We start from the raw sequence: 25275 nt of genomic DNA on the forward strand, positions 1-25275 counted from the left end.
GAAAACAGGAAATCTACAAACACCTTAGGTGAGCCTCTGGGGCTGGTATCTAATTGGAATGTCTCTGTTGGGTCTCCTTCATGGCGCTCAAAAGCACTTGCTTCCAGGAAATAAACTGAATCAGAAAAATGAAGGCAGTCCTGGTGTTCAAAGAGATCAGGGATCGCCAGAGAGAGCTCTATGATTATTAATCTTTTAACCTGACTTCCGGCTGTATATGAAACTTCAGACATACTGAATACTGCTGACCCAATTATGAGTCCCTAATTGGACTCAGCTGTCAAAAATCCTTGTTTGACTTCTTACTGGAATTAAAAAAAAGTCTGTACCTATGCTGTGGTTGAGTCTCCATGGAAAATCAACAGTGGACAACATTCTTCAAAATTAAGAGTAATTGTCCCTACAAAGAACTCAAGAGTTTAAATGAGGTGTAGTTAAAATCCAAGAGTGTCTGTACATTATGGAATGGTTTAAGGGTTGTCTATTAAGCAAGGGCTGTTTTAGTTTTACTTTTCTCAAATCTGTGTTCAACATATAATGTATACTCAACCAAATACTGGGTGAGGTACACACACTGGAAGCGATGCTCATTTTGCTTTATACTGAATTTAAATTAATGGCTTAAAACACATTTGGCTTCAGGCACTGCATTTCTATTAACTTAAAAAATGTTCATATTTCTCTTCAAAAAGTATCTCATAGCCTGGAGGGCAAGGTAGACTGTGTTTAAACTCTCTCCGTACCCCTGGGTCCACAGTGCCTTGAACACAAGAAGGTGATTGACAAATGCCTGTTGATCATTAGGTTAATACTGAGTTTCAACTCTCTGGTAAATGGCCTCTTCAGCATGTGGCACAGATTTCCGGATATGCTAAAGTTCTGAACATTGTGGAGAAATCAACCATCCCTGTTTGAACATGCCACTTAATGCCTGACATTTCAGTTTAACTGGAGCAACTCTGGTCGACTTACAGGACGGCACCATCAAAAACAGAGCGGAAGAAGATGATGATGCTACTGAATCAACCAACTTTTACTGAGCAACTTACTTGGTGAAAGGCCCAGGACCAGGCATTGGAAGATGATCAAGATAAGAGGCAGAGTTAACAGCCACTTAGTTACTTGTCATGTGCTAGTTGGAAGGGCTTCACAAGATGCACTGACCCACTGAACTCTCTCGCAACACGGACACTGATCAGGTTCTGCCAAGGGAGGCCTTCCTCTTTCCTTCCCTTCCTTCCAGTGCACTCCTGCGCCCCCTCCACTGGCAATCTGGAGGGAGGAAGGAGAAAGGGTGAGGGGAGGAACTGGGGGAGAAGCTGGGGGGAGGGAGAGGGAGTGGGCGGGGAGAGAGAGAGGGAAGTAGGAATAGACTTGGCTTTAAAAGTTTGGCTTGATTGCAGCAGGAGGCAGACTGTGCAACAACACATTTGAATTTTTATCAGAAATTATCTTCAGGGGTTTTGGAGCAGGATGCCAATCTTCCCGAATGAACGCTTTGATACGTCTGTCTTGATTTTCAAATGTATTAACAAAACTCATTCTCATTTTCATCAGCATCGCAGTTTGGCTCCAGCAAAGCCCTTTCTCCCCTTTAAGAGTCACCTGCTGAGCCCTGGTGACCAGCCTGCCCAGAGTGATCTGGAAGGGACAGCTGGTCTGGAGGAACTCTGGCCAAAGGCACATGGTAAATTACCAGGGGCGGTAAACAGCCAAAGTACAAGGAAGCATTCTTCTTAATCAGAAGAGCAGCGATGGCCTCAAAAACTTTGATCAAAAAAATAAATAAATAAACTCAAGGTATCATAGAAGTCTTTCCTTTTCTGAAAACCAAACTCAATTCTCTCCATCTCCCCATCAGAAATAAAACCTTTGGAGGTTGGTTTTTTTTGTTCTGGGAGGCAGACGGGAGGGCAGGGCTGGTAGGAGGCTCCTACCAGGGGGAATCCCCCCTGGCATTTCTAACAATTTCTGGGGCAGCTGCTGCCAGAAAGGTCTGAGGCAAAATCTCAAGACTTCAGAAGAAGAGGAAGGACCAGGGGATTCCTTTGAGCAGGAAACCCCAACCTTCGGGATCTGATGCCTGATGGACCTACAGTGGAGCTGATGTAGTAATAATAGAAATAAAGTGCACAATAAGTGCAATGTTCTTGAATCACCCTGAAACAATACCCCCACCCCCTCAGTCCATGGAAAAATTCTCTTCCATGAAACCAGCCTCTGGTGTCACAAAGGTCGGGAGTCATTGCAAAAGATGCAGAAATTTACTTCTATCATGAGCCTGGCAAATTCCCCTGTCATTGCAGAAAAGTGCTGTCTTCAGAGGCCTGCTAAGAGGTGGCTAGACACGCAAATTTGTACCTAAATGAGTGGCCTGTTACCTAAAGAGATGCCTCTGAAAGACCCGTTTCCCTCAGGCTGCAGTTCAGGCACCTGAACCACTTTCCGCAGTTCACAGGGATCTTTTGTCGGAGGCTTGGCCAAAGATCAAGGGGATTCCTGCTGTCAGGCTGTGACCCCTGAATAGGCAGGGCTGAGAGAACCACCACCTGCCTTCTGGCAGGGTCTTGAGGGCCTGGTGGAACAAGGGTGGCTTTCTCTTCCATCTCATCAGCCCTGCACTTTCCTCATAAACCACATGCTATGTTCTCTGGTCCATCTTGTTTGGAAAATCACAAGAAAGACTGTGAACTTCTTAGGGCCAGCCATTTGCTCTCCGGTTCTTTCATCTCTGCCCTTGGCACCTGGTGTGGATCATGTACTGTGTTGAGTTCATTCATTCTGCTGACCAAAGGAACAAGCCTGGAGAACATTCTGCAAGTACAGGTCTTATTTCAGACTCTTATGAGATGCCTGGGGGGAAAAAAGTCATAGCGGTATGGGAAGGGCTCTTTAGTCAAACCTCCTGGGAGCATCTTTGTGGTCCTGACTGAGAAGAGAGGTCCTTGGTATCTTGTGGATTCTTCTCGAGCAGAGATTGCAGGTCATTCTATAGGCACACGCTTGCTATCACAGTCTGTAAGATTTTCTCTGTGGCCTATTATTAGTCTTGTCTTCTCCTGAGCAGGCTATGAAATTATACATGTTTCTTACTTGAGAAATTGGTATGTAGTTTAAAAAGAAATGTCACCCCCTTAAATAAGAAAAAAAAAAGCCACAATTTCCATCTGAATTCCTGATTGAGCCTAGTCTTTTCTTCTCCACCTACCTTATAAGGATGTTAAGGATCCAGGTTTTGTGCAAACTTGTCCTGCATACAGAAACTTCAAATATGATGAAAGCCTTTTTTGAGAAAAAAATTATTTCTTGGAAGAACTCGTTGAATTTAAGAAAAATCACACCCAAACTCACGCTCTTCTTCTGATACATGAAAGTGTGCAGAATAGAAATGGTGTGCAGAAGGTGGTTTCCTCACATAAGCAAATCCAAACCCAATAATCGAGCAGTCCTGAGAAACGTGACATCAGTTTAATAAGAGACATTACATGTGACACATAAGTGTTTGGTGGTTCATTTTCCAGACAAAAGATACATGACTTCAAAACATAGTGGTGTGGTGCCTGCTTTTACGCCAGGCTTTAAAAGATTTACATGAATGGAATTTGAGGATGAAAGGGGAATTTTATAAGGCCTGGTTCTCAAACTTGAGCCTGCTTCGGTCTTCCCCACAGGGCTTTTTTAAATCACAGATTTTTGGATCTCACAATCCTCCTCTCCCATCCCCTGGAGTTTCTGATTCAGTACATCCTCCCCTCTGCCTGCATCCCCTGGAATTTCTGATTCAGTAAGTCCTGAGTAAGACCCAAGAAGTTACATTTTGAATAAGTCCTTAGGTGATGCTAATATTGCTGGACTGAGGAACAATGTTTTTAAGAACCACTGCTCTAGGGAAGGGAAACTCCCCTCTGTATATTTCTGTGCAGGAGCTTTTCCTTGCGATCATCTTATGCTTCAGGTGTTCTCTTCTATAGTACTGCAGAAAGAGAGCAATCTGACAGCTTTAATTTTTTTAATTAATTAGTTTAAAAATAGATGTATAGTTGATTTACAGTGCCATGCCAATCTCTGCTGTGATTCACTTACACACATACATACACTCTTTTCCATTATGTATCCCAGGAGACTGGATATATTATAGTTGCCTGTGCTCTATAGTACGACCTTGTTGTTTATCCAGTCTAAATGTAATGGTTTACATCTACCAACCCCAAATTCCTAGCCCATCCCTCTCCTTCCCCCTGCTCCCCTTTGGAGACCACTCTACGTCTGTGAGTCTATTTCTGTCTTGTAGATAGGTTCACCTGTGCCATATTTTAGATTCCACATATAAATGATATCATGTGGTATTTGTCTTTCTCTGACTTACTTCACTTAGTACGATAATCTCTAGTTGCATCCATGTTGCTGCAAATGGTATTATTTCATCCTTTTTTATGGCTGAGGACTATTTCATTGTACACATGTACCACATGCTCTTTATCCATTCATGTGTCGATGAACATAGTGGTTGTTTCCAGGAGGCATAACTCTCCCAGACTTCAGACAATACTACAAAGCTGCAGCAATCAAAACAGTGTGGCATTTGTACAAAAACAGACATACTGATCAATGGAATAGATCAGAGAGTCCAGAAATAAATCCACACACCTACAGTCAATTAATCTCTGTCAAAGGAACTAAGAATATACAATGGGGAAAAGACAGGATCTTCATCACATGGTGCTGAGAAAGTTGTACAACTGCATGTAAATCAATGAAATTAGAACACACGCTCACGTCATGCACAAAAACAAGCTCAAAATGGTTTAAAGACTCAAACATAAGACATGACAACATAAAACTCCTAGAAGAGAAAACAGGAAAAACATTCTCTGACATAAATCATACCAGTGTTTTATTAGGTCAGTCTCCCAAGGCAATAGAAATTTAAAAATTAACAAATGGGACCTAATCAAACTTACAAGGTCTTGCACAGCAAAGGAAACCATAAAAAAAAAAAAAAGAAGAGACAACCTACAGACTGGAAGAAAATATCTGTGAAAGATGCGACTGGCAAGGGCTTAATCTCCAAAATATACAAATAGCTCACACAAATAAAAAACAATGGAAAACAACCAACCCTATTAAAAATGAACAGAAGACCTTAATAGACATTTTTCCAAAGAAGACACACACGTGGCAAGTAGGCACATTAAAAGATGCTCAATACCACTAATTATTAGAGAAATGCAAATCAAAACAATGAGGTATCACCTCACACCGATCAGAACGGCCATCATTTAAAAAGTTTACAAATAATAAATACTGGAGAGGATATGGAGAAAAGGGAGCCCTCCGACAGTGTTGGTGGGAATACAAGTTGGTGCAGCTGACTGTAGAGGACAGCCTGGAGGTTCCTCAGGAAACTAAAAATAGAACTACCATATGACCCAGCAATCCCACTTCTAGGCATACACCCGGACAAAACTACAATTCAGAAAGGTACATGTACCCATGTTCACAGCAGCACTGCCGACAATGGCCAAGATGTGGAAGCAACCCAACTGACAACTTTGAAATCCTCATGACCTGATCATTTTGTAATCCTGATTTTGGCTTCTACTAACAAATTCACAAAAACCCTTTGTTCCTGGTCACCTGAGTCTTTCTGTTAAAAAGGTCCAGGAGAGGGGACTGTTTCATTCCCTTTTTGGCAACGGTGGTTGTTCCCAGGCCCTACAAGCAACACCCCTCCCCTCAGACAAGCAGTCTCCCCTGGGGTCTCCTACCTCTGAGTGAGCATTTCCCTTGCGAGCTTTTATTGATACACCTCCAAGGGAATTACACACAATTTGAGAAAGTGTTTTAAATTGGCATCTCAGATTAGTCAGAGCATATAAAGCAAGGTTCTCTCTAAGCCTCTCTCCTTTTTATAAGGATATAAGCCTCTCTCCTTTATGTCAAGGATTGATGCCCCTTTCTTGGTACCAAATGGGGCCATCCCTTTGATTATAGGTTAGGAACTAAAATTTTTTGGGAAAAAAAATCTAATTCTCCAGCATGTTGCTTTGGAGGCTAGAAACCTTCTTTAGGGATTAGACATTTCCCACGTAAGAAGTACGCTAACTGAAACCAAATTTTATCTGTATTTCAGCATCAGCAGTTGCTGCTACACTCTGGAAGAGGATTTTTATGGGAAGAGGCAAACGTCCCAGAAAAAAAAGTCCAACAGCCCCAGACTCATGAACATGAGAAACAACTGGGACAATTTAAATCATTATGCTCCCAAGAAGGAATTTCAAATTCTGTTAATAAAAGGCAGAGTCACTCAAAGATGAAAAGTTTAGCATAACTCAAATAAAAGCGAGTGATGTGACCACCTGCCGGTCTGTGCGCCCCAGCTAAGACTAGGAAGATCATTACGGTGGATCTCAGGGTGTGGTAGTGATCAGCGTTACCTGATTCATCGACTCTCATTTTTTTACTGGGGCTGTCACAGTTCTCATCGTCCGACATCTCCATCTCTTCTTCGCGACGGATGCCCATAAGCTGCTCACTCTGAGCATTCCGAAGTTCCTGGAAGCAGAGGACCCACGGGCGTCAGAGTTGCAGACACGTGATGTGGCTTTGTCAGCGGTCTCTCAGGGTATTAAGACTGATACAGGCATGTCTTCACCTCCCAAACACCACCCCACCTAACCCAGAGGGGAGTTCTGCGGGGTCTGGGGAGCAGACAGATTGAGGGATTGGGTATCTGATTTGCAAGAAATCCCTGCTCACCAAAGGTGAGTCAAGGGTTCTTCAACAAGGTATTCAATCTCTTGAGTCTTAATTTTTTCACTGGTAAAAATGGGGGCAATCACATCCACCCTGGCAGGGCTGTTTTGAGGCTCCCACAGAAGCATCTGTTATCAGGAATGGCACACAGGAGGGACTCAGCTAGTGATTAAGAATGCACACAGGGGAATTTTTAAAAGTCCTCGTCTACCATGGAACCACTGGGTCACTTTAGGGATATTTCATCTTTCCTAGGGTCAATTCACTCACTGAGATAGTGTGACAATAAGAGTTTTGAGGATAAACAAGTTAATGTATGTGACATTCTTAGCATCATGTGAGATTTGGTTCATTAAGTTGAAAATTAAGTTCATGCATAATAGTGTCCCTGCATATGTGTATGTGCCTATGTGTGATCTCACACACACACACACACACACACACACACACACACACACACACTTCAGATAGCCAAAGGTGTTCCAGGACAAAATAAAAGCAGATGCCTTCTTTTCTGGTGTTTCACATTATCACAGGGGTTTATTGTTTGTGATGTAATGGTTGTTTTAGCTTCCCTTTAAAGTCTAAGGATTGTATCTTTCTCCATTTCCTAGAGAAGTCACTGTAATCAATGCATTTAATTTCTTTGAGTCTCAGCCTACTCACATATAAATGAGATAGTAGTAATACAAGGCTGTTTGAATGGAAAAGTGTTATGTTAAAATTTATTTTCAAAAATAAAGAATTACATAATAAATTGTTTACTACTGTGCCTAAAAATCAGGACACTGCAATGGTTTACATTAAATTAGTATATTACTATTTTGCATCAAGCTGGAATATTGTATATTTGTAAATTCTTATCTATTCTGTTCTCTTACATGTTCTGGCCTCAAAGACGGGAAAGAAAAACAAGGGCAGGGCTGCATTATTGTTTTTCTCCCCATTTAAACCAAAGTCTCTAAATAAAAGTCAAACAGTTAAAATAATTTCACTTTATAATAAATAAATCTATGACTCACAATAAAACTAAATCACAACACTAACGTATTAATGGCATGATTTTAAACACAAAGTGCCCTTTCAGTGGATGGATGTGCCTGCATTATTCTGTTATAGGTTCTCTCAATTCTCTCCTCTCCATAGTGCACAGATTTTAGCTGAAGCACGATGGATGGGGAATTATGTTTCGCTAATCACACTCGCATGGTCAGCTCTGAACCCCAGGAACCACGACTGCAGAGACACGGAAGTCACCCAAGACAGGGAGAGGGAGAGGTAGAGGGAGACCCCTGGGACAGGACCACCCATCACAGTGCGGTCCTGAGCGGCACAAGGATGAAGGCAGCAGTCCCTCATTTGACCATGCCACCCAGCAGAGAGAGATTCCAACTCCGCCTTAAATAACACCATCGGAGCTAGGAGGTGGACGTCACATGTGATTAGTGGGGAGGATTTTAGACTGTGGACAGCTAATCTTTCCACTGACTAGGAGCCCACTTCCCCTGGAGGTGGCCTGAAAATACTTGAAACAAAGAAACTTCAGGTGGAAAGAAGAAAGGAGGCTGAAAGGGTCTGTTGTTTAGTCTTTACAATTAATGACAAACTGTCACACAGTAGCTGTTCTTGTGGGGAAGGGTGATGGAAAGGAAACAAATTGGAGGGGGAAGAAAAGCAGCTGTGGGTGTTTCCACAGGGTACCTCTGGTTCAGCAGTAAATCACTAGTACACTCTAATAAATCTGTAAAGGTGTTGCCGATAATTAACAGATGCTGTTCACGGGAACGTGGGAAAAAAATCAAGCCAATTATCAAGCTTATATGCAACTGAGAAATCACCCACAATGTTAAACTGCCAACTGGTATTTAATCAGTTAGGTGACATGGAGGAGAGAAAATCAAAGGTAATTTAGAATTCTATTTCCTGGTATATCAAAAGGGGCAGTGGGAGAGGCAGGGAGACACAAAGCCCCTTTCCAGGAGCATCTCTCTGGACTGCTTCCGTTTCTGCCTCCCAGGAGGGTTCTGTGGGACAAAGCTGGAACCCGTTGCGGGTCCTGTTCTGCAAAGGAAAGGACGGCCCTGCACAGGAGGAGGAGGCAGGGCCAGGGGAGCGGCATCGGACATGGCAGGAAGCCTGATGGATCAGTGAGCTGCTGACACTCACGTACTAATGCCAGATTTGTTAGGTCTGGGTTTATCCAGCGTCAAGCCACCTGCCCTTCTCTTAACATTTCTCCCAGTATGTCTGGTTTTGTGTGAAGCCAAAAAAGTGAACAATTCATAGGCAGATCATTCCCCCATCTGAATCGTGCTTTATGGATTCCAATGAGTGTTTCAGAACACTCATCTTGGATATTTCATCACTGATTTCCGGGACTCTTTCCTCCTGAAAATCAACCCTGACATGGGTCCTGAGTCAGTGTCTGTGAGACCCTGAGATGAGCGCCCATCAGTTTTCTGCCCCCCTCTCCCCAACATTGAAGAGAAACCCCACCTCCTCCTTATCCATCATCCTGGGCAGAGGAACAGAATTGTATCAGTCACCGGCCACATTCTCCGAATTTGTGAACAAAATAAAAAATGTCCTTCTTCATAATAAATTGCACTAGCGTTTTAAGTGTCCCATTATTGTGAAGTCATTCAGTATTCACCATAATAACAGTGATAATAAAGAATTCATTTGGTATGCATGTGGATGCTACATCTAGCGCCATTGGTATTCAACTGTAATTTAGCATTAGTTAATGGGCACTTAAAATGCTACCCAGATGATTGATTCCCCGGCACTTTGTGGTTCCTCAAACTCTACATAAAACACTTATTTTCCAAGTGTGAGCCAAAATCATTAAATAAATAAACCTTACCTTCTATAAGTTTGGGATTTGGAAAGAGGGGGTTATCATTTAGAGAGCTTTAATATTAACATGCTAGAGATGGAGAAGCATCCAAATGAAAGACATTCTCTCGTTAAAAAAAAAAGAAGCAAACAAAGACAGTATACTTACTTTTAAATTACAGGTTCAAAGCGTACACTACACTGCAGGGTTGAAAATAACAGCTGGATGAGCAGTGACTCCTGACACATTCTGGTTCTTCTAGGTGGCAGGGAAGGTCGAGATCTGAGCTCCTGCCTTGGGGTAGATACTCACACTTCACACATGCGCTGATGCAGAAAGGTGGAGATTGCTAGCTGGGACATTCACTCCCCTGGGGACAGTTGCTCTGGGGAGGGATCTGATGGGACCCATCAGCTGGCACAGGGGCCTACAACATCGCTTAAGATGAGAAGATGTAGATGAAAGGTGCACTTGCCATTTCTAGCCAAAGGGCAAATGGTAACCACGGTGCCGTAGAACATTGGAAAAGAACAACTCAGTAATGTAGGGACCAGTTTTATATTTTATGTTACACTTTTTTTGGCACTGAACTCTTTACTATGAATGGGAGAGATGCTTTCCTCTGCAGGAAAGAAAAGCACTCCGTCCTCCAAGCATAAGATCAGCTGCTTTTATAGACCAGGGAACCAATCTGAGCTGGATGTGGGGCTGACAGTGAGACAGCACCCAGACCGGTAGACGGCCCGCTGTAACAGAAACCATCATGGCTGCAGCCACATTCTTCCCTGCCAATCCAGCTGTGTGATGGTGGTTAGAAAGTAATAATAAAATCACCAACCTCAGAGTGCTTTCGCCAAATGTCTATGTTCTTGCGCTGAGCTTTCGAGAAATGGTCCCAAGCTTTTTGTCTGGTAGAAGCGTTGAAAACGGCCACAATCTGCTCAACTTTGGTGAACAAGGAAGTCAAACAAGACAAGTAATTTATGTTGTGATCACTCTAGGGAAGCAAAGCAAAGGCACTAGGAGTCTATAGATGATGTCACAGTAGAAATAACATCATCGATATCCATCCGATTTGTGCCTTTTCGTACTTACATGTTAGCAAGGTTGGGGAGGTCTCCCTTCAAGTCTGTCTCCACAACTTTACATTAAAACAAATTCTAAATACAGCTGGGGAAAGGGCATGGACATGTGCACCCAAGCTTTCTTTAGCTCGTGTCTAAAGACATGACTTGATGGATCTGTCAACATAGATCTATAGATATATAGGCACTGGTGGTGGCATACAGATCCAGATCTACAGATCCAGGAATGCCTGGGGTGGGGGCCTGAGAAGTGGAGCCGGGGTGGAGAGGCTGAATGAGGAAGAGCCAAACATCCATCTTTCCCTCTGTTGGCCTCCATCTCAAGGGCCCTGTTGCCGCCCTCTGAAGACATTACCGTGTCCAAGTTCCGAGGCGGGGCAGGGAGCAGTGGTGTCACATTTCCCCTCGATCTCAAGGCCATTTTTAGCTGTTGGTCCCCCTTTCTCCCCTGTGGCACCCACTGCAGCCAGCCCTCCAGCCCTCCGGCACTAAACAGGAGCCATCGCCTCCACTTCCAGACAGACCAAGGCTGTCCCCCAACCAGCAGCACACCGCATGCAGATCTTAATGCAACACCATATGGCGCCCTCCACGGTTTCAGCACGGCCACGGACCATTCTTGGTGACTCCGCTTTCCCTTCCATAATGCTCCCCTCCCGCCTCAGGCTCCCAACACCCTTGAAGTTCTACTTCTATCACTTTGACTTAATGTAGCGCTTCTGTGGCTTCCAGGTGAGGTCCTACATCCATGGTCAGTGCTGAGGGGTGGTGAACAAAAGCTCTCCAGGGAAAGGGAAGGACTCTTAGCAGTGGAGCTCAGAGGTGGGGCCAACCGACTGCAGATTTAATTTTGCTCAAGCAGTTATCAATCTACTAAGCATGGGATTAAGGAAATCGTGGCACTGAATGAACCGTATGATTAAACCTGAACTTCTAAACATTTAGGAAATGTTAGGAAAGCACAGGTAAAATGAGCTCCTTATGGATGCTAACGCTCTACTTAACATAAATCTTTCTTAAGTGATTTCCCAGGGCTCTATTATAAAAAAGGACATCAAAGCTCTTCCAAATCTTCCAGGTGTCCAAAGAATGTCAAAGAGTAATAGAATAATTTCCGCAGAAGAGCAGCACCTGGTGCCCCGATTTCAGAAATGAACCCACAAAAAACAAACAAGTGTGTGATGGAGGAGAGGAAGAAAGCATATTTCCTTCACTGACTACATGGTGCGTGCTAGTCGCTGTAGTCATGTCCGACTCTTCACGAGCCTATGGACTGTAGCCTGCCAGGCTCCTCTGGCCATGGGGGTTTTCTAAGCCAAGATTACTGGAGTGGGTTGCCATGCCCTCCTCCAGGGGATCTTCCCAACCCAGGGATCGAACCCACGTCTCTCATGTCTCCTGCATCAGCAGGTGGGTTTCTTTACAACTGAGCCACCTGGGAAGCCCTACTACATGGTAAATAACTTCTAATATTAACGATTTCGCACTCTAATGCAACTACTTTGCACTCTGTGGGTGATTTTCACAGGGGCTCTCCTGTGGACTGTCTTCTGCCTCAAGGGAATCCCAACTCTGAGTCTCCTTATCAAACTTCATCCTCTGATCACCTGATGAATTTGTTGCGCTTATTTGGAACAGTAGGTTCTGCGGCCAGCTAAGCTCCCACCCACCTTGAGTACACTCAGTTCCCCTCTCCTGCCTCACCCAGAGTAAGGAACACCACCAGGCCAGTCCCGCCAAGCCATCCCAGTGCTGACTTTCCCCTGACCACCCACCCCGAGGGCTCAGCTCAACTGCGCAGCTGGTGGGGAACTGGTTCGGCTCCTGCTGCCTGGGTTTCCTGTTGCTTTGTCTGCGGGGAGACTGCAAGAATCTGGGGCTTCAAGCTGCCTGCTGCATGGGCAACACAGAGCAGCCAGCCCAAAAGGCCACGGTGGGATCCACCGTCCGATGAAGTTATCTGTCCAGGGTGGTGATCGTGGGATTGTTAGAGAGTAAAGGGTTCCATTGGTTTTTTTTTTTTTTTTTTTTTTTGTTCCATTGGTTTTTAATGGTAGAACTCTAACCAGCATCATGGTTAGATGATGGAGTCCTGAATGATGGGTGTCCTGACACCAGGTCTGAGGACAAAGGACAGGAAGGGTTGAGACCGAGTATCTGGGGAGTGAAACTCAACATTCTGCCACCAGTCAGGGAAGGCTGTTAATAGAAGGGATATACAACAGTGAAAACTGTGAGGTCACACATGGGTGTGTGGAGTGGGAGGAAAGTAAGAGAGCTCATTAATGCACTTGGAGGTGTACAGAAGGCAAGGCACCTATAAGAAAGACTGCACAGGTTTAAGGGTAAAAACAGATCCCCTGGTATCTACTGAAGCCCGGGTACTCTTGAAGATGTTCACTGTTTGAGGTTAAGTGCCTCAATTATTTAGAACATGTTATTACCACATCCCAGGGCATAAGTTCAATTTGTTCATTCATTCAGCAAACATAGAAGATCCTCCAAGTGACCAAGCATTTGACTGATCATTAGAAACACACGATTAAGACAAAGCTCATGCCCCTGATGAGATCACTGTCTCTAAGGAGAAATAAAGACAAGCAGGTGATTATCCTACACAAGAGAGGTATGGATGACAGCTACAGGGACACAGTAACTAACTCAGTTAGGTGGGAGTCAGGTGGAACATCCCCAAAGAAGACCTTGTCTGCTAAGTCTTAAATGATGAATTAATGGCTTGCCCAGTAGGGAAGGCAGGGGTGTCCGGGTCAAAGGTGGGCATGGATCTGTGAAAGGGCTTTGTGTGAAAGCAGCTGGTGGGGATGGGGCTGAATCTGGGTGAGAATGACTCAGGGAGGACTGTGTATAAGCCAGAGTGTGACTGTATACTGCAGACCAGAGGAGGCACCTTCAAGTAGGATTTGTTGGGGAGAGATGATGAAGGCTTGGATTAACACAGGGCGCTGGGTGGACAGAGGAGCAGGAGTCCACAGGACACAGTGGCTGACTTGCTGTAAGGCTGGGGAGAAGGGAGAACAGAATGACTCAAGCTTGGGAAACACAGCAGAGACCAAAAGATGAGCACAGAGGAGGTCTGCGGAAGGAGGTCAGGAGCTGACGTCTGGACAGGCTGAATCTGAGATGCCTGAAGGTCATCCAGATGGAGCCAAAACATTAACACACATTGGAGGTACAGGGAAAAAAAGTCAGAATTCAGAGATTTATCTTGAATTTTCTGGGCCATTTTCAACTTCATGTAACTGTATTCTGTTCAATAGTGTATTAACTAAAATGATTATCTTTATTTCTTATTAAGTTTTATATCCCACTCCCCACCCCACATATTAACTAGGTAAAGAAACCTCAACCAAAACCCCCAAACTGGGTAACTTGGCTTAGGTTTGGAAAAATAACTCGCGCAGTATTTCTAAGGTCCGGCTGACTTCTCTTATTTCGGTGCCGACTACCCCTGAACCAGCGGTTTGTCTTTCAAATGAAAGGTGCACAAAAGGACCCAGGAGAATGCTAGGCTCAGCACGAGTTCCTCATCATTAGGGAGAAACTATCTCAAAGAGTATGCCCTCATGAATGTGATTCCAAGACAGCATATTTTTAAAATCATAAATCAGGACGACTGCTAGGATTGATGTCCCAGGGAAAGACCATTCAGTCTTCACTGTCTCCAGAAGGACACACCAAAGAGCAAGGTGGTGAATCCGACGACCACTCACCACGTCCCCAGTATGATTCACACTACATATTCCGTACAAAGCAGAACTACAAGTAGTTACTAACATGGACTCTCCAACACTCTGCTTCAACGCTGAGAGAGAAACAGTACACAAGACGGTGCCGGCCTGAGTTCAGAAAGACCGCGTGCAGAAGCTGAGCTGTGAGCAGAATAAACTCACGTCAACCCGCACAGGGCCTTCACCACCCAGGGGTCTGCAGAGTGGTGGCTGGAGGCCCCAAGCCAGCTTACACTGGTTAGACTACTTCAGCATTTTGGAAGCATTATCAACAGAAAGAGCTCTCAGTAAGAGAATTAATATGACTCTTCATACTTTGCAGATCCCCCCTCCCATTCTACGTATTCAGTTCAGTTCCTCCCTGTGTGTCTGACTCCTTGCGACCCCATGGACCGCAACACGCCAGGCCTCCCTGTCCATCACCAACTCCTGCAGCCTGCTCAGACTCATCTCCATCGAGTCAGGGATGCCATGGGTTTCTACATATTAGGTTTGCCTAAATATAGGTTATTTGAGACAAATGAAAAAAAAATTAAAGGTGACAGCCATAAAAGGAAATGAAGTTGGGTCATTTGTGGTGGATGTGGATGGACCAGAGTCTGTCATACAGAGTGAAGTAAGACAGAAAGGGAAAAACATATATGTGATATATTATGCTATTATAATGCATATATGTGAAATCTAGAAAAATGGTACAGGGGAGCCTGTCTGCAGGGCAGGAATAGAGATGCAGATGCAGAGAACAGATGATGAGGACACAGAGGGGAGAGGGGAGGGTGAGACGAACTGGGACGGGAGGACTGACACATACACTGCTGCACGTGAAAAAGCTGGCTTAGTGGGAAGCCGCCATAGAGTGCCGGGAGCTCAGCTTGGGGCTCTGCGGTGACCCGGAGGGTGGGATGGGCGCGGGAAGGAAGTCCAAGAGGGAGCGCGAATCTGTAAACTTGTAACTGATTCACCGCCTTGTGCAGCAGAAATGCACACAACACTGGAAGGCAATCATGTGTGTGTGTGCTCAGCCGTCTCAGGCTCTCTGCAGCCCCAGGGACCTGCAGCCCGTCAGGCTCCTCTGCCCATGGAACTTTCCAGGCAAAAATACTGGAGATGGGTGCCGTTTCCTGCTCCAAGGGATCTTCCTGACCCAGGGATCGAACCCCAAAAGCAATTATCCTCAATAAAAGAATAAAAGTGACTGATTTTTTTTTCAAAAGGATGCTTGAATGTCCGTCTCAAGGGTGACAGTCGAGTCCCTGAGGATACATCTGGCAGGTGGAAGGGAACATAAGGGAAGGGCAAAGAGAGCAAGAGGCTCATCACCCTTTGAAGAAACCTCCTGTGAAAGGATAAACTGAAGTATACTAAAATTTGTGACGTTTATTTCAGCAAAAGCGGATTCCAACCGAGCAGCACAGAAGCGGAAGTGGCCAGGAGCGCACCGCTGACAGGAGCCGGGGAGACTCACCGGGAGCAGGCAGAGGCTGAGCAAGGACCCTGCTGACTCGCCGGCGCTCAGACCCGAGGTGGTTACTTGCGAGGGGCCACCCTCAGCTTTCTGTCTTAACCTTGAGGCATGTGCAGGCTGAGGGTTTGGTGTGCATCCTCAGGCCACCATGGCCTGAGAGCTTCCTCAGCCTAACCACCTCTACGTTTAATTAACTGAACACTGCGTGTGTGCATGTGGGCTCAGTGGTGTCCGGCTTTTTGCAATCCCCTGGACTGTAGCCCCCCAGGCTCCTCTGTCCATGGACTTTTCCAGGCAAGAACACTGGACTGGGTTGCTGTCTCCTACTCCAGGGGATCCTCCTGATTCAGTGATCGAACCCATGTCTCTTGCAAGTCCTGCATTGGCAGGTAGAGTCTATGCTGCTGTGCCATTGGGAAGCCCAACTGAACACCTTACTAGTGATTATTCATTGTCCTATACACGTAACAGGCACACATATTTGTTAGGATTTTTTTTTTAATTCTGAAGAATTTATACACATAGGTGTACATGTCGAGCGTATAAGAAAACTGACCGCTCTACTAGTGACTATTCATTCTCTTATGCACATAACATGCACATGCATGTGTATAAATTCCACAGAACTTCAAAAAAATCCTAAGACTAAGTAATTTATTACATTTTCCCAGTATTTCTCCCCCATTTCAAACTGTCTGGACATCTGTTGACTTTAGAACAGACTTCTTACATGAGAGAGAAGTTAACAGATTCTCTTGAGAAGCACTTGTCTTCCATCTTCTCAGAAAAGACAAGCTCAGAGCAGGGCGTTCTGGGTGAACACCCAGGAACAGATCCCACTCCAACACGCTTCTGGGGAAGGAGCCAGGCACCAGACTTCTGGGCCGCCCCAGGCTCCAGATTTTTGAGTTCTGGACAGAAAAGCATTGGAAGCAGTCAAAGAGTAAGGTTAGGCTCCTCCAGGGAACAAACACAGACCTTCTCCTCCACACCCTCCTGAGCTTACATCTGTGAACCTCCTATATCTTCTCTTCCTGCCAAACAGCTGCGACAGAACCTCCCATCCATTTGGTGGTGGTGGTTTAATCACTGTCTGCGTCTGACTCTTAGGGCCCCATGGACTGTAGCCCACCAGGCTCCTCGGTCCATGGGATTCTCCAGGCAAGAATACTGGAGCGGGTTGCCACTGCCTTCTCCAGGGGATCTTCCCAACCCAGGGATCAAACCCAGCTCTCCTGCATTGCAGGCAGATTCTGACTGCACTATTTGGAATGGCTGATACCTGGAAAAATTGATGAAGTCCTCATAGGCAGTCGGCCTGCTTACACAGAGCACCTCAAGCAAATCTTCCAGGCAGAATGTTTGTTCTTAAAACTTATCTAGGTTCCTGATAGAACCTTAAACTCTGTGGGGTTCAGAGGAAATTTTATTTCCCTTTAAGGGCTAACATTTTCCCAAATTTTCTGTGAATGGCTCTGAGAGGTTTTCAAAGGCATGGAACGCGTGAAAGAGGGGAGTTTCCCCACTGTGGCCCATCAGTGCCGTTATTAAATGCTAAGAGCTGGGGTGGGGTGGACGAGCCTTGGCCCTGGACTGAAGAATTATAGCAGAGAATGGCGTACGTGATCCAGGGCTTCTGGGGTGCCCAGAGGAGCGAGACAAAGCCAGAGGGAGGAGCAGCCAGCGTCCAATATGAGAGGGGAGGCTGCTACAGCGGCTCCCAGAGATTCCTATGCCCTTGCTCTGGTTCTGGGTCCTCAGCTCAGGAGCCAGTCAGTCTGGCGGGAAGCCCAGGAAATGGAATTAACTTGGCCAAACCCATACATTAAGGAGGCATGGGCTGGAATTTCAAGTCGAGGAGGAAAACCAGCCTTCTGGGGTTCTGTCTTGCGATGAGTCAAGTGAATGATGCTGTGTAACCCTGGGAAATCCATGACAGCCTTGTGAAAAAGTGAAAGTGTTAGTCGCTCAGTTGTGTCCCACACTTCGTGACCCCATGGACTGTAGCCCTCTAGGCTCCTCTGTCCATGGGATTCTCCAGGCAAGAATACTGGAGTGGGCTGCCATGCCCTCCTCCAGGGGATCTTCCCGACCCAGGGATCAAACTTGGGTCTTCGGCAGTGTGGGTGCATGCTAGGTCTCTTCAGTCACGTCTGACTCTCTGTGACCCTGTGAACCATAGCCCTACAGCCCCCCTGTCCATGGGATTTCCCAGGCAAGAACACTGGAGTGGGTTGCCATTTCCTTCTCCAGGGGATCTGCCCAACCCAGGGATCAAACTCATGTCTCTTATGTCTCCTGCTCTGTACGCAGATTCTTTACCATCTGAGCCACCTGAGGCCAAAACATCACCAGCAGGTGCCTCGGTTCTGAACTTCCTGTCTGGATGAGGTCAAAAATCTGATTTTGGAGGGGAATGGGATGGGGCTAGGAAGAAACACATGCCGATCAAATTGTAAAAAAAAAAAAAAGGGAAAACGAAAACGGGGTGCTTTTAGCAAATTTTAAGCAAGCAGGAAATGGTGACACTGCTCAAATAAATGATAGGATATTGGACAGTGACTTTTTAACCTTTGTATAAATAATACATTTCAGGGAACTGTAGATGCCTTTATTTAATGCATCTATTCAAACATTCAGGGAAGTAACATAACAAAAATCCAAGAGACTACTATAATTTTAATGGTTCCTTACAATATGTAGCACTCATTAGGCTTTTTAAGATCCAATAAATCACCCTGTCTAGATTATCCCTCTGGACTAAATGAAAGTAATATATGTATACATGGAAAAAGTAATCAATTGAGAAGCCAAAGTCTACCTTCCCATCCGGACTACTTCCCGCCCAGTGTCTCTTTTTATTTCTTTACTTATTATATTTTTTTAATTGGAGGATAACTGCTTTACAACATTGTGTTAGTTTCCGCCGTATGACAGAATGAATCAATGACATGTTCACATACACACACTCCTGCTTGAAGCTCCCTCCATCCCACTCCTCCAGGTCGTCACAGAGCACGGGGCTGAGCTCTCTGGGCTGCTCAGCAGGTTCAGTGTCTCCCTTTAAACTCCTGTTAGAGCCTCTCCCTCCAGAGAAAATGTCATACGCAGAGTACACACTGTCTTTTTCTATGTGTGACCTTTTTACACTTACATAAAAGTGCTGTTACATACACTTGGCTATATCTGGGCTTCCCTGGTGGCTCACTGGTAAAGAATCTGCCTGCAATGTGGGAGACCTAGGTTCGATCCCTGGGTTGGGAAGATCCCCTGGAGAAGGGAATGGCATCCCACTCCAGTATTCTTGCCTGGAGAATTCCACAGGGTCGTGTTTGGAAATCTAGCCTTCCGTGCATAATTATCAAGGCCTCAGTGGACATCCTCAGATCTATCTTCTGACACATTCTTACCTAAATATCTTTACAAGAGATTCTTAGCAGTGGGGAAAAGATAAGAGTATCTGGATTTTTAATTTTTGAGTGCTATGGCCAAGTTTCATTCCAATTTTCTGCCCACTAATTGTTTTTCAGATTCTTTTCCTATCCCACGTCAACAGCTGGCAATCAAGTGTTTACATTTTGCCATTCCTGATCAATGAGAAAAGGCCTGAAGGATATGATGACCAATGCTCTGAATCTGAGCTATCTACATTTGCAGTGTCCACTATGAATCACAGAAAGAAGCCTACAGACTCATCAAAACGGCCCTTCTGTCAGTAGTTGGCTGGTCTATCATTCATCAGGAAGGGGAGAAAGACAGTTTCCGGATGTCCTTTCTTCTTTGTGGCCTTCAACATGTGACCCTGCTTTCCTCTGGGTCACCATCAACTCCATGAGCAGTGCTAGGAAAATCAGGCAACAGTTGTTGGCTATTTCTAGTTACTTAGATTTAATTGGGCAGATACTACACTTGATGATTTTTTAAACAGCGGTTTTCAAAATGTGGAACCTGGGCCAGTACCATAAGCATCACTTGAAAACTTATTAAAATGCAAGGAGCCCCTACACTTACTGATTGGAAACTCTAGGGGTGGGGTCCAGCAAATTATTCTTTTGAAAACATTTTCCCAGTTTTATTGAGATGTAATTGACATTGTGTAAATTTAAGATGTACAACATAATGATTTGCTATAGGTATATATTGTGAAATGATTACCCCAAGGTTACTTAACAGCCATCATCTCACCTGGGTACCATATTTTTTTCTTGTGATGTAAAATATTTAAGATTTACTGCCGTAGCAACTTTCAAGTATGCAATACAGTATTGTTAACTATCACTGCCATGCTATACATTTAATCCCTGGGAATTATTTATAACTAGAAGTCTGTGCCTTTAGACTGCCTTCACCACTTTCCTGCACCTCCACCCTCTGCCTTTGGCAACCAGTCCAGCAGACGCTCTTTTCTAAGATTTCCAGATCATACTCACACATAATAAAAGTTTGAGAATCTCTGATTTTAATATTATCTCATGTAAATTTCGCCAAAACTCTCCATATATTGAACGCTATGGTTTTCCCAGTAGTCATGTATGGATGTGAGAGTTGGACCACAGAGAAGGCTGAGCACTAAAGAATTGATGCTTTCAAACTGTGGTGTTGGAGAAGATCTTGAGAGTACCTTGGACAGCAATGAGACCAAACCAGTCAATCCTAAAGGAAATTAAGCCTGAATATTCACTGGAAGGACTGATGCTGAAGCTCCAAAACTTTAGCCACCTGATGTGAGGAGCCAGTCTTTTCACTGGAAAAGACTCTGATGCTGGTAAAGACTGAGGGCAGGAAGAGAAGGGGGCGGCAGAGGATGAGGTGGTTGGATGGCATCATTGGCTCAATGGACCTGAGTCTGAGCAGACTCTGGGAGATAGTGAAAAATAGAAAAGCCTGGTGTGCTGCAGTCCATGGGACTGCAAAGAGTTGCATATGACTGAGCGATGAACAACCATAACCCTCTGAGGCAAGAGTTATTGTTATGACTGTTTCACTGATGAGGAAACTGAGATTCACAGAGAGGAGTCATTACCAGTCACATACTTGGCAAGTGGTAAAGTTGGGAATGGAAATAGCATCTGGGCCACTTCACATCATGCATTTAAAACCATTTGTATGTGGATCTCTACTATGAGCCCAAGTCTTATGTACACTGGGGAGTGCTAGACCTTCTGCAAGGCACTGAAGACAAAACAAACAAACAAACAAACCAAAAAAAACACCAAAGATGGTGCTGGTCCTCACAGCCCCAAGGAACTCCAGTATGAAAACTGCTGGAAAGGAGGTGGCAGAAAACCTCAAGGAGGTAGGAATGACTTTAACAATAGCTGGAGAAAAACTTTAAGTAAGTAGAATTTTCTAACACAAAGAAGCCAAATATTTGCATTTATGCACAATAAAGGACAGAAATGTATGGATCTAACAGAAGCAGAGGAGGTGGCAAGAACACACAGAACTATACAAAAAAGAGCTTAATGACCCAGATAACCACGATGCTGTGATCACACAACTGGAGTTAGACATCCTGGAATGTGAAGTCAAGCAGGGCTTAGGAAGCATCACCAGGAACAAAACTACAGGAAGTGATGGAATTCCAGCTGATCTGAATTCCAGCTATTTTCAATCCTAAAAGATGACGCTGTTAAAGTGCTGCACTCAATATGCCAGCAAATTTGGAAAACTCAGAGGTTGCCACAGGACTGGAAAAGGTTAGTTTTCATTCCAATCCCAAAGAACAGCAATGCCAAAGAATGTTCAAACTACCACACAACTATACTCATCTCATACACTAGCAAAGTAATGCTCAAAATTCTCCAAACGAGGCTTCAACAGTATGTGAACTGAGAAAATCCAGATGTTAAAGCTGGATTTAGAAAAGGCAGAGGAATCAGCGATCAAATTGCCAACATCCATTGGATCAGAGAAAAAACAAGAGAATTCCAGGAAAACATCTACTTCTGCTTCATTTACTATGATAAAGCCTTTGACTGTGTGAATCACAACAAAATGTGGAAAATTCTTAAAGAGATGGGGATACCAGATCACTGTACCTGCCTGCTGAGAGACCTCTATGCAGGTCAAGAAGCAACAGTTAGAACTGGACATGGAACAATGGACTGGTTCCAAATTGGGAAAGGAGTATACCAAGGCTGGATATTGTCACCCTGCTTATTCAACTTATATGCAAGTACATCATGCAAAATGCTGGGCTGGATGAAGCACAAGCTGGAATCAAGATTGCCGGGAGAAATATCAATAATCTCAGATATGCAGATGACACCACCCTTATGGCAGAAAGCAAAGAACTAAAGAGCCTCTTGATGAAAGTGAAAGAGGAGAGTGAAAAAGCTGGTGTCAAACTCAACATTCAAACAATGAAGATCATGGCATCCAGTCCCATCACTTCATGGGAAATGGATGGGGAAACAATGGAAACAGTGACAGACTTTATTTTCTTGGGCTCCAGAATCACTGCAGATGGTGACTACAGCCATGAAATTAAGACACTTGCTCCTTGGAAGAAAAGCTATGACCAACTTAGACAACATATTAAAAAGCAGAGACATTACTTTGCTAACAAAGGTCCATCTAGTCAAAGCTATGGTTTTTCCTGTAGTCACGCATAGACGTGAGAGTTGGACTATAAAGAAAGCTGAGCGCTGAAGAACTGATGCTTTTGAACTGTGGTGCTAGAGAAGATTCTTGAGAGTCCCTTGGACTTCAAGGAGATCCAACCAGTCAATCCTAAAGGAAATCAACCCTGAATATTCACTGGAAGGGCTGATGCTGAAGCTGAAGCTCCAATACTTCAGCTACCTGATGTGAAAAGCTAAGTTATTAGAAAAGTCTCTGATGCTGGGAAAGATTGAAGGTAGAAGGGGATGACAGAGGATGAGATGATTGGATGGCATCACCGACTCAATGGACATGAGTTTGAGCAAGCTCCAGGAGACGGTGAAGGACAGGGAGGCCTGGTGTGCTGCCATCCATGGGGTCACAAAGAGTCGGACACGACTGAACAACAATAATGAAGGGGCAAGAAGCTGCACTGAGCCCTCTCCAAAAGCATACTGAGAAAACTGAAAGACACTAAGGAACAGTCTCGGAGTCTGCAAAGAGGGCCCCTGCTCACCTGTCTGCCAGACTGCAACTGATCCCTCTTGTGGTGCATCCTCAGCACGTGCTTTCATCTTTTAAGAAAATCTGTCCTACTTCTGTTTTATCACTGTTGTTGAATAAATGCCTCGACTGGGAAAGCTCAAGGTGGGGCTGGGTGCGAGCTTTTAGGGGTCTAGGAGTGGCAGAGGGTTTCAGGGTACGCTGGGAGGGCGGGGAGGGCCAGCAAGCCCTCGTGACTGAGGCTGCAGCTCCACCTCTCAGCAGCCGCGCGGCCTGCAGAAACCTCCCCCAGTTTGAATCCCTTGGTCAAGAGAGGTAGACCAGTCAGCCCCGCGCATCCTTCCTACCGCTGCCGTCCCACCACACAGAGGCCCGCAAACTTCTTGCAAAGGGACAAATGGCTTCCCGGCTCACATGCCGACCTGCTAGAGCGGGGCCGGCCCATCTGAGCCTCCTAGCTCCTCCAGCAGAGCTCTCCCGCCGTCGTGGCCATGCTCTCACCAGCCTCACGGGACGTTGTCCTTTCTTTGAGCACACATACTAACCTGCACTGTCTTCTCAGTTGCACAGAAAATTAAGGACACGTCACCTCGGCCTTCAAGGAACTTTCCTGACCCCTCACTTTCCCTCAGATCTAATGTGCAAGTTCCATGGCTTTAAAAGGTCTTCGGTGAAAGATATTTCTTTTAAACGTGTGATTCTTTCCAAAGGAGCTCAGAGACTGTTTCCTCACAGGAGCCCCCCGATTTCTCCTCCTCTTCCCCTCCCCCTTGCCTTGGGCAGTGGCTTCTTCCTCAGACCCTGCAACTGGGCTCGGATCAACGTGGGAAAGGCTTTCATCCTGAGCGCCCGAGAGTTACATATAATACTTCCTGAACTTCTGTGTTTCACGCAACATTTGTATGTCAATTCTTCAAATCTAGCCCTCTAAAATTCTTCATTGTTCCAGAGTGTGAGACTTAACTTCTCTCTCATCTTTTGCTATCCTTACATTTTAAAAGAAATGCCAGTATTATAGTGTATTACTTCAGCGAAGTGAAGTTGCTCAGTTGTGTCCAACTCTTTGCAATACCATGGACTGTAGCCTACCAGGCTCCTCCATCCATGGAATTTTCCAGGCAGGAGTACTGGAGTGGGTTGCCATTTCCTTCTCCAGGGGATCTTCTTGACCCAGGGATTGAACCCAGGTCTCCTGCATTGCAGGCAGACACTTTACTGTCTGAGCTACCAGGGAAGCTGTGTATTATTTAACCAACCATGTATATAGGTACAGGTATGGCTTCTCGGGTGGTGCAGTGGTTAAAAATCCGCCTGCCAATGCAAGAGAAGCAGGAGACCTGGATTCTATCCCTGGGTCAAGGAAGACCCCACCTGGAGAAGGAAAATGGCAACGCATTCCAGTGTTCTTGCCTGGAGAATCCTGTGGACAGATGAGCCTGGCGGGCTACATGGGTGTCACAAAGCCAGACATGACCGAGCACGCATAGAAAGACAGACAGACAGACAGATGGAGGCCATACCAAAAAGACTCAACTCAGTTCTGGCAAGTTTCTAGAACCGGCTGCTATCCGCTTTGCTGTCCTATGAAACAGAAAACTGTGCTCATCCTTGACTGGGAAGTTATTACAAAAGATATTGTCTCTGGATATTTTCTCCACTAGAGCAAAGAGTTTTTTCTTCTTTTTTTTAATGAAACGCATGTTTGCAGCACTGACAGCACTGGCAAATACAGCCATCTGTGTAATTTTGAGGAGAAGCAGAAAACCTGGCGAGTCGCTAAGGCAGTCACGGGGAACTTCCTTCCCAAGGAGGCACAATAGCGATGATGACCACAAACGTGGGAAACATCTTAACACTTCATAAAAGTCTTTTTTTTTCCGAAAGCAGGGGACACAGGAGCCAAATTTCCCTTGGTGGAAATAAGAAGAAAAAAAAAAAGTGAAAAGTTTGGCTCAGAAGTTCCAGAGGAGGAAATGATTTCAGAGAAAGCCTTTTAGGCGGGAGAAATGTAGACGAGGACGCCAATCTGCCTGAAAGGAGGGGTCCAGGTTTAGAGGGAGATCAGACACCCCTCACATTTCACTCCACTCCTCTGCGCGCTACCTGGCACTTAATAGGGACCCAGTAAATATCGTGGATGGGTGTCATCACTCATTCAGATGCCGGAGGCTTTTACGATCTCAGTCAAGAAAACAGATGAGAGCGTGCCAGAGGAGATGCAAGGTGCAGCCTCTCTGATATGAATTTTGGCCGGTCGACAGTCACACATGA

General features: G+C 45.1%; 1 protein-coding gene across 4 annotated transcripts in view; it reads right to left on the reverse strand.

Moving 5' to 3' along the window:
• The window catches only part of ENOX1 (ecto-NOX disulfide-thiol exchanger 1), a 281652-nt gene that overhangs the window by 125640 nt on the left and 130737 nt on the right, over positions 1-25275 (reverse strand). For all 4 annotated transcript variants that reach the window (XM_065902210.1, XM_065902209.1, XM_065902212.1 and 1 more), the window contains exons 8-9: positions 10434-10540; positions 6438-6555 (exon numbers count right to left, since the gene is read on the reverse strand). In XM_065902210.1, the coding sequence (XP_065758282.1) occupies positions 6438-6555; positions 10434-10540 (225 nt within the window). The remainder of the gene's footprint in view (positions 1-6437; positions 6556-10433; positions 10541-25275) is intronic.

Source organism: Muntiacus reevesi, chromosome 11, assembly GCF_963930625.1.
Source record: "Muntiacus reevesi chromosome 11, mMunRee1.1, whole genome shotgun sequence".
NCBI classification, from domain to species: Eukaryota; Metazoa; Chordata; class Mammalia; order Artiodactyla; family Cervidae; genus Muntiacus; species Muntiacus reevesi.